We start from the raw sequence: 13,818 nt of genomic DNA, 5'->3' as shown, positions 1-13,818 counted from the left end.
ATAGCAGAAATAGGACTATTCGCATTTCACATGTTTCATTTATCAGTATTATAGTAAGAAATGACCTGATTGTATAAGGCTATTCTTGTAATCCATGCTCTCTATCTGCAGGAACTGTTCATTTGTTACATCTTCTGGCTGAGAGATAGGAAAATTTGTACTTGTGCCTAGATTGGAAAGTGGAATGTTTGTGTACATATAATTTTATCATAATTAATATCGTTGACCCGCGTTGCATAAATTGGCATTGCATGATTCTAAGTCATCCTTTCCAACAAATAAAAATTTTACGCTGGGGTAGCCACAGCATACATTTTAGAGAATGTTTGATTTGAGCTCTCGTAAAGCAAGGAAATTATATCGTTAAAGACGATGAACACTCAGTCTCAAATCAACATTGTCTGTAATTGCCATGCCATCAGAGAGAATAAAAATAATGTAGACGCCGTAAGCACGATATCGAGTCAACATTGTCGATACTGCGATGTTGACAATGGCAATATAGAAATACTAACCATTTAGACGGTATCAACACATATTATGTTAACACTGTTGGCAATGTCGAATTGACAAAGTAAACTGGACATTCATTACTTTAAGATGATATTGGTGTTTCGATCTGATGCAGGAACTGATATATGTTTAATACGAGAAAGTGCTATTATTATGTACGTACAAGAAGTATATTTAAAGCTTTAAAGAGCAGACAAATGTATTAATATATTAGAATAAAAGTGTGAAAACCTCAGAAAAAATGATTTTCTCTCATATATGAGACTTCAACATAAACTCTTATAAACGTTAAGGAGCTGAATTTATATTTGCTATGCAGAGTATTGTAAATGTGATTGTGACGTCATTAAATTATTTACAGGTGGCAACTGCAATTTTTCACCCCAGGTTTTACATAAACGATAAATTGCACTTTTTAAAAATTTCATCAATTGCCTATCATGAATTTCAACTCGTGCCATTAGAAAGCAATGTTTTCAAGTATAAAAAGCAAATCTTTATCATAAGTGACGCCAATAACCCTGTCTTGGCACAGTTTGTGATCCCGAGTTGCTTTAAATCAATAACTCCAAAAAACGCTTAATAAATATCAAAACAGTTTTCAATTTGATCAATAGCACTATAAGCAATTTGATCATTAGCAGTATAAGCAATTTATTTACTTGCAACAAAAGTAATAAAATGATTCTTTCTAGATGGATGTAAATGTCTGTTAAAAATGCGAACCTATCCTTCAATATCGTCAATCCCTACATTCAGGTTTTCTTTTCTATAAGTCACGTGATGCATAACTGATGCATCTAAATCTGGAAACTTTTGCTGTAAATAAATGTTTAGAAAATGTGAGAGTTTATTGCATTAGCAAAAATATTATTCTTAAAAATAAATCAGCAAAAACAGAATGTAAACAAAGCAGTCATTCGCAAAATTTTTAAACGTAAAAATTTATCAATGGCTTTCTGACTCAGATTCGCAAAATAAAATCGAAGTAAAATTCCCAGATTTACGGTACCTATATACAAATCAAAACGTGAGAATCTAAAATAGTACATACATGTAACAGGAAATTTCATTGAGAAATACAAGATAAGGGATGTTCTTTTCACAAGGAAACAATATTTTTATAACTATTCCTAGTAAGTGATCAAATGTTTCACATTCAGATAAGTTGATGCTTAATATTATACGTATTTTGCTTTTAGGAAAAAAAGGAAAGCTTTGTTTTTTTGTTTTGAAAGTACATGCACTTGTTATAAGTCTAGATCTTCGTAGTTTTGTTGTTCTTCGTCAATGTGTAGCTCATCGTAGTCACATCTGTTGTAAATAAATAGACAGTAATTTTTTTTCAATAGTCCTACTGAATGTGATAATTTAAAAAAAATCCCAATTTCATGCATTGAAAAATAGAATGATTTAAACATTAAAAGTTTTTGCATGTTAACAATTACTTTTGACACAACTAGATGATTTTTTAATAATGAGTCATTAGGTTTTTTTGTCACTTACATTTCTGAATCAGTTTTTTGTTTAAATTTTTCTCCTTCATTCAAAATCTCATCTTTCAACAATTCATTTTCATATACACTTTGTCTTCGAACCACCAAAGTGCAATCCGGTTCTTCATAAAACCCTCTGAAAGAACCAAATCGAAAAACAAAAATAAATTTTTAATATTGATTGATTGTATATTGTTTAACGTCCCTCATGAGAATTTTTCACCAACATGGAGACGCCACCACTTGCTGGTGGAGAGCTGCAAGTGTGAACTACATGTATACTTGGCACTTAGGGCCACTGAGCAGGGTGGGATCTTTTTCGTGCCACCACCAACTGCGACACGGGACCTCTGTTTATACGGTCTCATCTGAAGGACCGGTCTCCACGTCCCACAGTGGGATTCGATCCCGCGACGTGAGGATCAACTCCTTTTTTCGCGACTCTAGAGCAGTTGCTCTAAACACTGTGCCAGCGGGTGACTTAATATTGATTGAAATGTACTATTGTTGATTTCATGACTATTGATGACGCAAAAATACCTTATAATATCACTGATACTTACTGTGAATTATCTTCAGAATCTCTTTGACCTTTACACTCTGCACAAAGTTAAGAAATAGATTTGAAATTGAAATTGAACATTTCAATTTGTCACTTTTTTTTCTTTTTTTTTTCACTTTGTTTTGTCGTTATCTCTCTCTTTTTTGAAATCATATACCATTTAGAAAAATAACAACAAGCAAAAAAAAAAAAAAAAAATTCCGGGTTAAAAAAAACAAACACTTAGAAAAAAATAATAAAACATAGAATTATGACAAATTTCTCAAAAAGCACAGGAAGAGATATAGAATACATTGTATTTAGTTTTTTCGAAGTGATTTTTTTTATTGAAATAATGAAACATGAACATGAAAATAACGTACTTGATAAGTGGTAGTTAAAATAAGAAATATATATATCAAATAATTGGATTAATTGTTAAATTAAAAAAAAAACGAACACATAGATACCTGTCTTGTTTTCATCAATCTTAGAATTGTTTTTGATTGGCTCTTCAATATATCGTATGCTTGATTGAGATATTCTGTGAAAAAGTTATTTAAATAGCTCTATTAAACAATTACTATGACTACAATTGTACGTATAATTATATTATATTTTTAAATGTAAATTTAAATGATATAATTGTTGAAGCTGTTTTGCAAACGTACACTTTAGTAACTTTTTAAAATAATACAGTGACATTACGAAAACTTTGACATTTTAATCTCTCCCTTTCTTTCTTTCTCTCTCTGTCTCTCTCCTTTTTTTTTCCTTTTTTATTTTAATAAATTTATTTTCCATGAAAACATTTGTGTATATTACCAATATTTATAACTCTGACATACGAGGCGTGATCAAAAAGTTCGCGAACTACCGGTATCTCTATACTGTAAAACGAGAATATTTGGCGCACTACTAATTTTAGCGCCTTTGGCGCAAGAGCCCCTGAGCGCTAAAATTTATTGTGCAATAAAGGATTTCTAAATATCATTTTTTGTGTGTTCAACATTTTTTTTATAAGTACATGTAAACCGGAACGCGCGATTACGTAATGTCGAAGGGTCAGTGGATTTTATATACACACTAGCACTGCACATGTTCGGAAGACAGAAAGTTCTGCCAAATTATAATTTAATTAAAATATTGTTACCCCGGTAGTTGTTACCCGATTATTATCATTAACACCTTCAAAGTTTGGCTTTTCGACGTGTCAATCATCTATCGCCTCGAGGAAAACAATGCAATCAAGCATGCCGAGTGAGCTTACAGACAATACCTAATTAGGATTACCGTTTTATCTAAGTAATTTTCTGTCGATGCATGCATTGTTCTAATATGATTTAAATGAGTAAATACTCCATTTCTTTTAATTGAAAATAGAAATAAAATAAATTTTAACATTGTACCACGTCCATGTGATAGCAACACGTACCGCAGTAAAGTTAACGAATGTTTACTGATATACGGGAGTACTAATGTGTTTCCGTGCTTGACTTACCAAAAAGTCAAATACGGGTGTGGATTAAAAAAAAAATATCACAGCTGTGTTTTTTATTGACAAGTGTAAGCGCTAAAATTTATTTGCGCCAATGCATTTCCACTTGCGTTTGCGCTAAAATACGTATGTGCCAAATTTTCTTGTTTTACAGTATTTACAAAACCACGATTCAGATCAGAATGAAATTTTGCACTTATAGTCATGTACATGTTCTATAAATAGCATATGCAACGTAATGATTTTCTCCATAATTGTAACGTCATAATATGAAAATGACGTTGGCGAAGTTTTTTTATCACTCCTTGCATTTATTCTGTTTCCAATAATTTTATTTCATAAAGTCATATTAGAAAAAATACCTTTTCGAGGATATTGCTTGTGTAGGCACTGAAAGAAAACAGATATATCATACAATTATAGGTCAATACCTGAGGAGAACAATATACAACGAGCCCGAAGGGCGAGGTGAATATTGTACTTCGAAGATAGCTTAATCATCGTATTGACTGAAAAATATATTAATTATACAAGAACTAAAAATGATTCATTATCTCTATCTTTCAGTAGAATTTTACGCTGATATAACCTGCAATAACTTTGTTCCCGTTCTCCTCCGGCAGTTGAAATCGGTTGCTGCTTCTGAAGTGTATGCAAAAAGCACATTTTCAACATTTTAATTATAAATAACAGCTTCAGAAAAAAATAATAATATTCAGTCAAAAGGACATGTATATGATAAATAAATCTCTTAACTTATCAACAAATGACTTTAATTATATATTCTGCATTATATTGATTTTATTATTTAACACAAACGGTTGAATCGCCAAAGATCTGTCATCAACCTATCAATGATTAAACAATGATTGTACGTACCTTTCAATCTTGATCACAACTCCTAAAACATGATATTTAAAATTATGATAAAATGCAGCTTTACATTTAGCTAACCAGTATTTTCTTATGTTTTGATTTCAAAAAAGACAAAGGAATGACCGTTGCATCAATTAATCCCATAAATTATCACAAGGCTATTCTAATTTATTATGTCAAACATCGCTTCATTTTAAAGTAAATATAAAAAAACTTACCAAATATTGTCAATTCTTCTCTTCTGTATAAGATTATTACAAGAGCCATTACTGTGATTAAAATCAAACACAAAAAGACAGCTAAAACAGTCACAGTGGCAGAACGTTCCTTTTCAGATAGCACTGTTTGATGGGCTGAAGTTAAAGAGAAATAATCTTTATGTTCATAAAGAGATGAAATATTCAAAAAAAATAATAGTAAATCTATAAGAAAAATAATAACATGTACTTTTTACGACACATAAATCAAGAAAATGCGTCATCATATGTTTCATTATGCATATGCATTCTTTTTTAGATTGGCCAAACAGTTTCTAGATTAAATTGAAGGGGACACATTTTTGTATCAAATGTATATCACAGAAATGAACATCGCCCTCTTCGGACAAACTCCATAAAAAATGGTTAAAATCCATTGTTATTGAATTATTTTACACAGGTGAAATGTTAGATGCAGACTGTATTTACCGTTTATCCGAATTGTTAGACTTGAAGAAGTTAATCCAGATCCACAGGGAGTGGTAGAGAAATTAGAAACTTCACAGATAAAATGGACAACCTTGTCGTACTCCGTTACATGATAGGTAATACGACTGAACATTATTATTTCTCCGCCACTTTTATTTGCTGAAGACTTTATTTCATCTTCTTGCGTGACAACTCTTGTCCAGTTAGCATTGTCTGTCTTTTTTACGCACCAGTTCATCGGCTAAGAAAAAAAAATAAGGAAAGTAATTTATCATGGGAGAAGCTTTAATAATGAGATTAACCTTAATTCAGCTAGTATAACCAATTCTCATTTCGTATACATTTATTTTTCATGAGATATTGAATTTTATAAGGGGATACAACCGATATAGAAAATTGTAAAAAAGATGTGTTTGTGAAACACTTATGCCCCTGTATGGCAGCTAGGGTCGAATTCTCTCAAATACAAGTCAAGTTAAAAGTGTTGGTACGCAAAGGAAGATCTTCTTACAAAGAATGCAGCTGTGAAATACCCAAAGTCTAGTTCTAGCTGTTAAAAAGTAATGACCAAAGTTAAAGTTTTTTAAGAAGTGGGTTAAACTGTTAGGCCAAGGTCAAATTTAAAATATATTTACAGTAAAACACGGTTATAGCGAAGTCCTGGGGACCTGTGAATTTAATTCGCTATATTCGTAATTCGTTATATCCGTATAACGAATTCGTATAACCATATATAGCGAATTCGGAATATGCATGTTTTCCTTCAAGTGTTACTATCAGATATGTTAGGGAAGCAAATATTACAAAACATACCTTCGATAACTAAGGTTTTACTATGAATTGAATTTTATATACAAATGCTGAGAGAAAATATAGTCAGTTCAATAATTCAAATTTTGAAATCTTTGAAAGTACGTTATAAAAGATGTAAAATTCATTATATTTAACCTCAACGGGACTCAAAATCAGTTCGCTATATCCGTAAATTCGTTATATCAGAGTTCGTTATAACCGTAAAATTTTACAAAGATTTGTTAAGAATTTTGCCGGGGACCCAGAAACACTTCGTTATATCCGTGAATTCGCTATATCCGTGTTTGTACTGTATATCAGTTGAAAGGTCTTGTCACAATGAATAAACCTGTGAAGTGTGAAAGCCCTAGCTTTACCCATTCAATAGTTACATGTATGCGCTAGGTTAAAGTTGAAACAGGCAGAGAGACAAACAGACAGACAGGACATAAACAACATACCCCCGGGATCTTTCGATCCACAGACATAAACATATCATAATCTCCATATGTGTCTGTCACAATCATATTCTCCTTTCTATGGAGTTCTTTGATGCACTCATCTTTGTGATAGGGAAATCGTTCAACCAATCCGACGTGATTAGCCTTAATCGAGAGAATCTAGAACATTCTAACGTCTTCAAACCCTACCGCATTTTTAGTCTCCAAGATGCTCCATCGGTGAAAAAGATAGACAAAAGTAAAAAAAAATCGGTTAATGGGGATTTTTGCCAGAAACTTTTGACACACCCCGGCTAATTAGTACCAGAGTGAACGTGAACATGCTTGAAAATTAGGACTAGTCACTCATTTCTCGAGTTAAAATAAGACCAATAACGTTGACGAGACTACCAACCAGAATACTGAAAAAAATACAGAAATCGGTTTTTGTAATTGGGGCAAAAATTATGTAATAGATTGTCTACTGTATACTATATATCTGTTTCTATGGTAATATCTAAGCAATTATAAGTTTGCAGAATAAAAAGTCCGATCTCAATTTAGCATTGTAACGCGCTTATGTCATCAACCTCATTCAAATTCCTCTCTGGCGATAAATCAAATATTCTTTAGTGGAAAAATTATAATATACTGTTTAGAAACTCAGTAAATGTTGAAAATGTCGTGTTAAAGAGATACTTAAAATGTCACTCCATAACTCGGCATTATAAATGTCCACGTGTGTTTCTTCTACCGCATTACCTCCGAGACAACATACATTTCAATGTCGATGATTGTGTTTATTACATGTAGGCTTGGTGCACAGTAACCAGGAAGAACCTCTGATCATTTGATATGATTTGATATAATTTTATAATATTCAGCCAAGCAAAAAATAATATGGATTGTATGTTATCTTTCAGTATATTTATAGCACGTATTTACCTGTTCATTCGATGTGAAAGAGGAAGCAGTACAAAACAGATGAATGGTTCTTCCAATTCCTTGAGTGTTGAAATACTGTCCATTTATAACTTCCGTCTCGTCGTATATCAAGATAGGATATACTTTCCACTGTCCCTCTACTTTTCAAAATGAGATAATATGATCTCAAAACAGAGAAGAAAAATAATGAAATAATGTAACATTATGTAAGACCTTTCCAGTACAATTCAATATGAAAGAAGCACCTTCAGTCGAAGTTTTTGTCTTTATGAATATTGTCGAATTTGCTTTTCCTCTTCCACATTCACTTGTGTATCTATTGTAGCCCGATTCACACATTATTTCTAGGTATTCATCACTTTGCAAGATGTGGTAAAAGATCTCAGATTGCTGTACATTTATGCATCCATCTTTGCTGCTAGATACTACTACAGTGTTTGCATTGTCTTGTAGAGATATTTCAGTAAATTTTCCAGAAATATTCTTGCACCATCTGATGCTCTTTTAAGAAAGCTAATATTTACTTTCAAGTTTAAACGATGTAATTTGAATAATAATAACATGACATTACTTTAAATTTAATAATTACACATTTTTCATTTAATATACACTTGTAAACATTTTATTTCATTAGAGAGATAAAATGTAAAGTTACCTTAGGGTGTTGAAAATTATAAAAAAGAAATACAATAATAACGTATTGAAATCCGAAATAATTATAATGGACGTCTAAAAGAAGTAACGGAAATGTTCCAGATTTTGTCTCTCTTGAAATTAAAACGACTATACAGAGTTCATTGGCATATACTCTTAATATGTACTTTTACTAACGGTTTATTTTAATTACTTTGTCGTAGAAAAAATGTTCTAGTTTCTAATGCCTTGTTCTAATCATTGAATAAAGGTCAAGAAGTCAACAAAAGAAAAAAAGAAATCAAAGGCAATGGAAAGGTGAATGCAAAACACGATTTATAAACAAAATTAATCTCTAAACGGAATATACAACAATGGAAATCCAAGAGCTGAAATGAAATTCCCAAGATAAATAAACATTCTTATCTAAGAGAAAACACCCATTACATGTAAGAGCCCCGAATATTGATCATATAGACTTAACAATCCCCATTTTAGATTAATACAATTATATATTATACATGTACATATTAACACATAGGAATTAGTCTTAGAGCATCAACCAAACTACGACTCAATGAATTAATCATATAAATTGATATTAAACAAAGGTTGTTTATAAAATATTTTTCGCTGTTTATTATATCCTCCAATTTCAGTATGGATTACATGTTCACCTAGGGATATTGAGCCCGTCTATCTTTTTTTATCCAATATTTAAATTTTGTTGTAAAAAACTATGTACTTTATCTCATTGATTATTTGTAAATAAAAACAAGAAAAAAACTTTATTTAAAAAATAAAACGAACATACCTGGCTTGGTAGACCATTTATGCTTTCAACTTCTCCTATGCATTTAAATTGCACAACATCTCCTGGTCTTTCCCCGCGGCTTTTAACAATGGTGAGGCTCTCAATTCCGTTTGGAGATTTCCCTACGTAATGACATTTATGAAAGTTAAAAGTTGCTTCTTCAATAGATTTGTGTGCATTGCTGGTAAAAGCTCTGATTTCTGCAAAAGATGAATCTAACATTTTACACGATAGTTTAAATATACGTTTTATTATTGCTATTTTTGACTTTTATTACGAATAATCGCACAATGCGAGATCGAAATGAAATTATATCTGAATTTGTTTTTAAAAAAGGAACCCCATTATACATGTTTTCTAACAAATTATGAACCTTTCCCCATTGCCCTAACATACTTAGTATATATTATAAGCGACTGAGTCGTGCATAGTTCGTGACTTTGACAATTTGCGTACTTCACGTCTAATCGTCGTGTTTTTGACCTAGAATAACAAAAATACAAAGTAAAAGCCGACGGATCTGCGTCTTACCGTCTTTTAATATTTTTTCGAATGACAATAATTTTAATTTTCCAACAGTTGATATTGTTTCTATGGTGGTCTGGTAATGTTATTTTTTTATTTTCTAAGAAATATCGGGTGATTTAAAAAGTAATACGATTAAAAAAAACCGTACTATTGATAATTAAGTATATTTAACATTTAAACACAGTATATAGAATTTATGAAATAAAATTCTGGAAAATCATTTCTTGACCACTTTAAAGACTACATTAGCTCTCAGTGACGATTCGAGGGTACTTTTTATTTATAATATATAAATATAACCATTATTATGCAATAATTGTAGAATGTGTTTTTGTTATCGAGGCAGTACATGATTTTTACTGCAAGCTTAAGTTATAATAACATTTTGAATTGACAGATGATACTTTTATTTTACCATTCTACACAAATTCAGACAATTGTTGCATATTCCCAGTCTCACCTTTCGTCCATACAAAACTTTTTTCTTGACTTTCAAAATTGTTACTTCTGTTGGACACTCTACATCGAAAGATTGTGTAGAGGTTTGGGTCAATTGTACACCTGTTTAGTGTTAAAGAGACAACAACCCTTGTCCTGCAAAATATGTCATAATAGTACCAATAACGATGATCGTTACAACCAGAAGAAGACATTATATAGATTTCCATGTCCTGGTCCGTTCTGACGATGTAAGATCCTGTGATATTAGTCATTGCAACTTCTTTCCAGTCTTCTCTGGTGTTGTTTTGTCGGATTTCCATAATCATTTCAGGTATAATGTTATATTTATTGGTATTTTCATAAAAGTAGCAATCGAGGGTAACGTTATTTTTCCCGATTGTAGTTGATGGGCTGGCAGACAAGCTCCATATCCCTGTAGACATAATAAAGATAGAGAAAAAGTTTCAAAGGAAACACTGTTACTAAAAATGCATGCAATCTTAGAAGAAAAAAATTGACATACCTTGACAAGATGGACAGAACACGATAAACAAAATCACCAAATACATAGCTAAATCAGGGAAGTAAAATATTTTCCAATGTCCTTGAACTACACTGTTGATAAAAATACATTTGGTAAATGACTAAACAGGTTAATAAAGTTTTCAACAGACCTTTAAAGACGAGCGGTACTGAAAGCACTAAATATGGAAGATATGATTCGCTAGTCTTGCTCTTTGATAATCTGGCAAAAATATTAACTGCAGAATAAACAAGCGTACAATGGTTTTTTAAGACATCAGCTTTTTTCCAAAGTATATATTTTAATAAATTCAGCGGGTTAAAGGAAAATAAAATATTCTTTTTTTTCATATATTTACCGTTCCTCCCTTATGATGGTGGATATATTTGATATTTAATTTCCATAGCGCATCATAGGTGTCCCTTGAGTTTTCTCAAGCCTTAGGGACATTGTCCAGATCGCTTCCCTGTACTATTCTCACTCGTATAAATATACACAATGTGTATATATAACAACATTACTCTCTCTCTCTCTCTTTCTCTCTCTCTTTTTAATACCTTTTTTTGTGTAAAAATTATGATCGTAAGTAGAGCATGATTTTGTCCATAACATCAACCGAGAGACACAAACCCCATATGCATGCAAAATTTACATAGAATTCGGATAAAGGAGACATTTATGAAGACATGTAAGGCCCAGGACATATCCTGTTTTCAAAAGATTGCTCTCTTACTGATAGATGTTATTATCACGTGACACCAGGCCGGGATCTTCCTCTCCTTCAAAAGAGGTCGAGGGAGCACGATTTGGTCTTATAGTACTCGAAAGACACACAATTAAACAATATTGAAAACTGGTTTGATTTTTTTCTCAAGACATTCCGTTTATCTGTTGCGGAGTAGAAACTCAGATGAGAAATGTCCTAAAATATTCCCTAACATCAGTCACAGAGGTACCTTAACATCACAACCAATGTGAGCAATACGATTTAAACGACTCTTTAATTAGCTTGTGGCTTAAACCATAATCATCGGTCGTCAATAAAAAAAATGATTATCCACTTTAAGATTTTTTTTTTGGTTAAAGATTGCGTGAAATGTAAATGTGATCAACGATATTTTTAACCTTTTTCCCATTATTTTTTTTTCCAATTATGAATCATCTACATATTCATTGTATAAAACATTCCGATAAATCTGAGAAGAAATAAATGGTGATTTAAATTCACGCACCACATAACAACCTAGCTACTTTTAGACCGATGAACATAAATGGCATCAGGAAAACGGGTTAGGCTGTTTTGGTTACAAAGAAATTTTGACATGGACGGCAATGTCAAACTAATGGAAAATGAAGAAAACTAGGGAATGCCATCACTGCCTTATAGCATACAACTATTCATCTATTACGTCAATTTATCATTATGTGATGCGAACATATCTTTACGTTATGTCCATTTTTTATGAGGTGATGTAAATATATCTTAGCATCATGTCAATGCTGCATTACATGAAGTAAATACATTCTTTCATTATGTCAGCACTTCATAACTTGAAGTAAAAAATTCATTATGTGAAGTGATAATGCGTTTACATTGTATTAAAACTTTATTGCATGAAATGAATTTTTCTTTACATCATTTCATTTCTTTAATATGTGAGGTCAAAATTGCATTACGTCAAGTAAATTGTGTCATATAATTAAACTTATCATTGCACGAAATCAAAAGCCCATTCCTTTTTGAGAGTGTATATTTCTATTATATCAAAGCATTATTACGTGTTATGGATTCATCTTTATTTTACGGCGAGAGCATCATGATATAAGGTGAACACATCTTACCTTTATGTCAGTGCTTTATTACGTGGTGTAAAAAGTGTATAACATAATGTGAACATATCTTTATATTATATCAATACTTTATTACATTATGTCAAAACTCCATTCCGTGATGTGGTTATATAATTACGTTATGTCAACTCTTTCTTATGTGATTTAAAAATATCTTTATATTGTGTTAACTCTTTATAATGTTGATTCCAAAAGTTCATTACCTGATGTTAAAAAAATTTACATTATCTCAAAGCTGTATATCTAGTATATAATGAATGTTGACGACCGTGATTTAATGACTGGTAAGAGGGGGGGGGTTCCTGATTGATTAGGACGAATTACAGGCATATAATATCAACCCCCTCTTTTCCCAGACATAATTTGACTATAGAAAATGTAATGTTCATTGAAACTGTACAGCCCCCACCCCTACTTTTTGTTAAAGTATAATCCACTAAGGGTAATGTAATATATCTGGAAAAAAATAGGACTGATCGAAGTTGGACCCCTCTCCCCGAAATAGGATTTTCGGGCTTGGACTTTTTTTTTTGGTTTGTCAAGTTTTTTCGGTGAAATGTTTTTTTTTTCTGGCTGACCTCCTCTTCCAAAAAAAGATGTTACGTCACTGGAGTTAGTAATTTTTTTTAATAATTCCAGGGCCAGAATTCTATTATAAAAATCTACCAATCGCTCATCTAAATCAGTTGAATATGCCTTAGTAAGCATGCATGGGCACATATCAGTGGCAGATATGGGAATCTTGAACAAGGAAGGGGGACGGTATATGGTTGAAGACCAAGGGCGGAAAGCAGAGAAGCTTTCAGGCTTTATAGTTTTATAGGAAAAAGTTTTCAACTTAATTCAGCTAAGCTTATTGTGAAACTAATGCAATGTCCTTCAAAGTTTAAGACTTTTATTAAAAAAAAAAACAGAATCAAAATAAAAAGAGAAAAAAATGATTGCTGCACGACTCATAATATTTGATTTATTTAATTATGAGATTAAAGTAAACACAATTGAATTTCGATGTGACTTTAATTCACAGTCGCAGTGTTAAGGCTTTGCACGTTTCAAGATTGTCAATCATTTGTCGCTTAAAGTTTTCATTTAAAGATGCCATTCCCAAATCGCCAAGAATCTCTTCTACGACAGTTTTCTCTCCCGCCATTTTTAGTGCTTGCGGAACGCGGAAAGTACGTTATGCTCATATAAAGGCCGAGGATACCCGTGTTCGTATAACGTAATAGTGAATCGACATA

The 13,818-nt window shown here is 31.8% G+C and overlaps 1 protein-coding gene across 2 annotated transcripts; it reads right to left on the bottom strand.

Moving 5' to 3' along the window:
• Positions 1-1,493: 1,493 nt before the first annotated feature.
• LOC134247413 (uncharacterized) lies at positions 1,494-10,828 on the bottom strand. Of its 2 annotated transcripts, none has more exons than XM_062729788.1 (14): positions 10,727-10,828; positions 10,223-10,636; positions 9,235-9,356; positions 8,033-8,288; positions 7,788-7,927; positions 5,611-5,851; positions 5,143-5,277; positions 4,928-4,949; positions 4,638-4,690; positions 4,411-4,438; positions 3,021-3,094; positions 2,573-2,609; positions 2,020-2,145; positions 1,494-1,827 (listed from the first exon to the last, which is right to left on the bottom strand). In XM_062729788.1, exons 1-14 carry the CDS (start codon positions 10,770-10,772, stop codon positions 1,764-1,766), a joined length of 1,758 nt encoding a protein of 585 aa, XP_062585772.1. In that variant the 5' UTR covers positions 10,773-10,828; the 3' UTR covers positions 1,494-1,763. The 2 variants fall into 2 exon arrangements, with proteins under 2 accessions (XP_062585772.1, XP_062585773.1); XM_062729789.1 differs by having other exon boundaries at positions 7,788-7,924.
• Between the last annotated feature and the right edge of the window lie 2,990 nt (positions 10,829-13,818).

This window comes from Saccostrea cucullata, unplaced genomic scaffold, assembly GCF_032062105.1.
Source record: "Saccostrea cucullata isolate Sc308-1 unplaced genomic scaffold, CSIRO_AGI_Scuc_v1 ctg3997, whole genome shotgun sequence".
In the NCBI taxonomy this organism is placed as follows: Eukaryota; Metazoa; Mollusca; class Bivalvia; order Ostreida; family Ostreidae; genus Saccostrea; species Saccostrea cuccullata.
The sequence above is the reverse complement of the archived record's forward strand: the minus strand, read 5'-3'. Positions and strand labels throughout refer to the sequence as shown.

What these genes read in the sequence shown, in the direction of transcription:
- LOC134247413 (XM_062729788.1), bottom strand. Translation starts at nt 10,772, where the DNA reads ATGTATTTGGTGATTTTGTTTATCGTGTTCTGTCCATCTTGTCAAG. An exon ending in CAAGCAATATCCTCGAAAAG is followed by an intron (nt 3,095 to 4,410) that starts GTATTTTTTCTA and finishes ACTTTTTCACAG; the next exon opens with AATATCTCAATCAAGCATAC. An exon ending in GATTGATGAAAACAAGACAG is followed by an intron (nt 2,610 to 3,020) that starts GTATCTATGTGT and finishes AACTTTGTGCAG; the next exon opens with AGTGTAAAGGTCAAAGAGAT.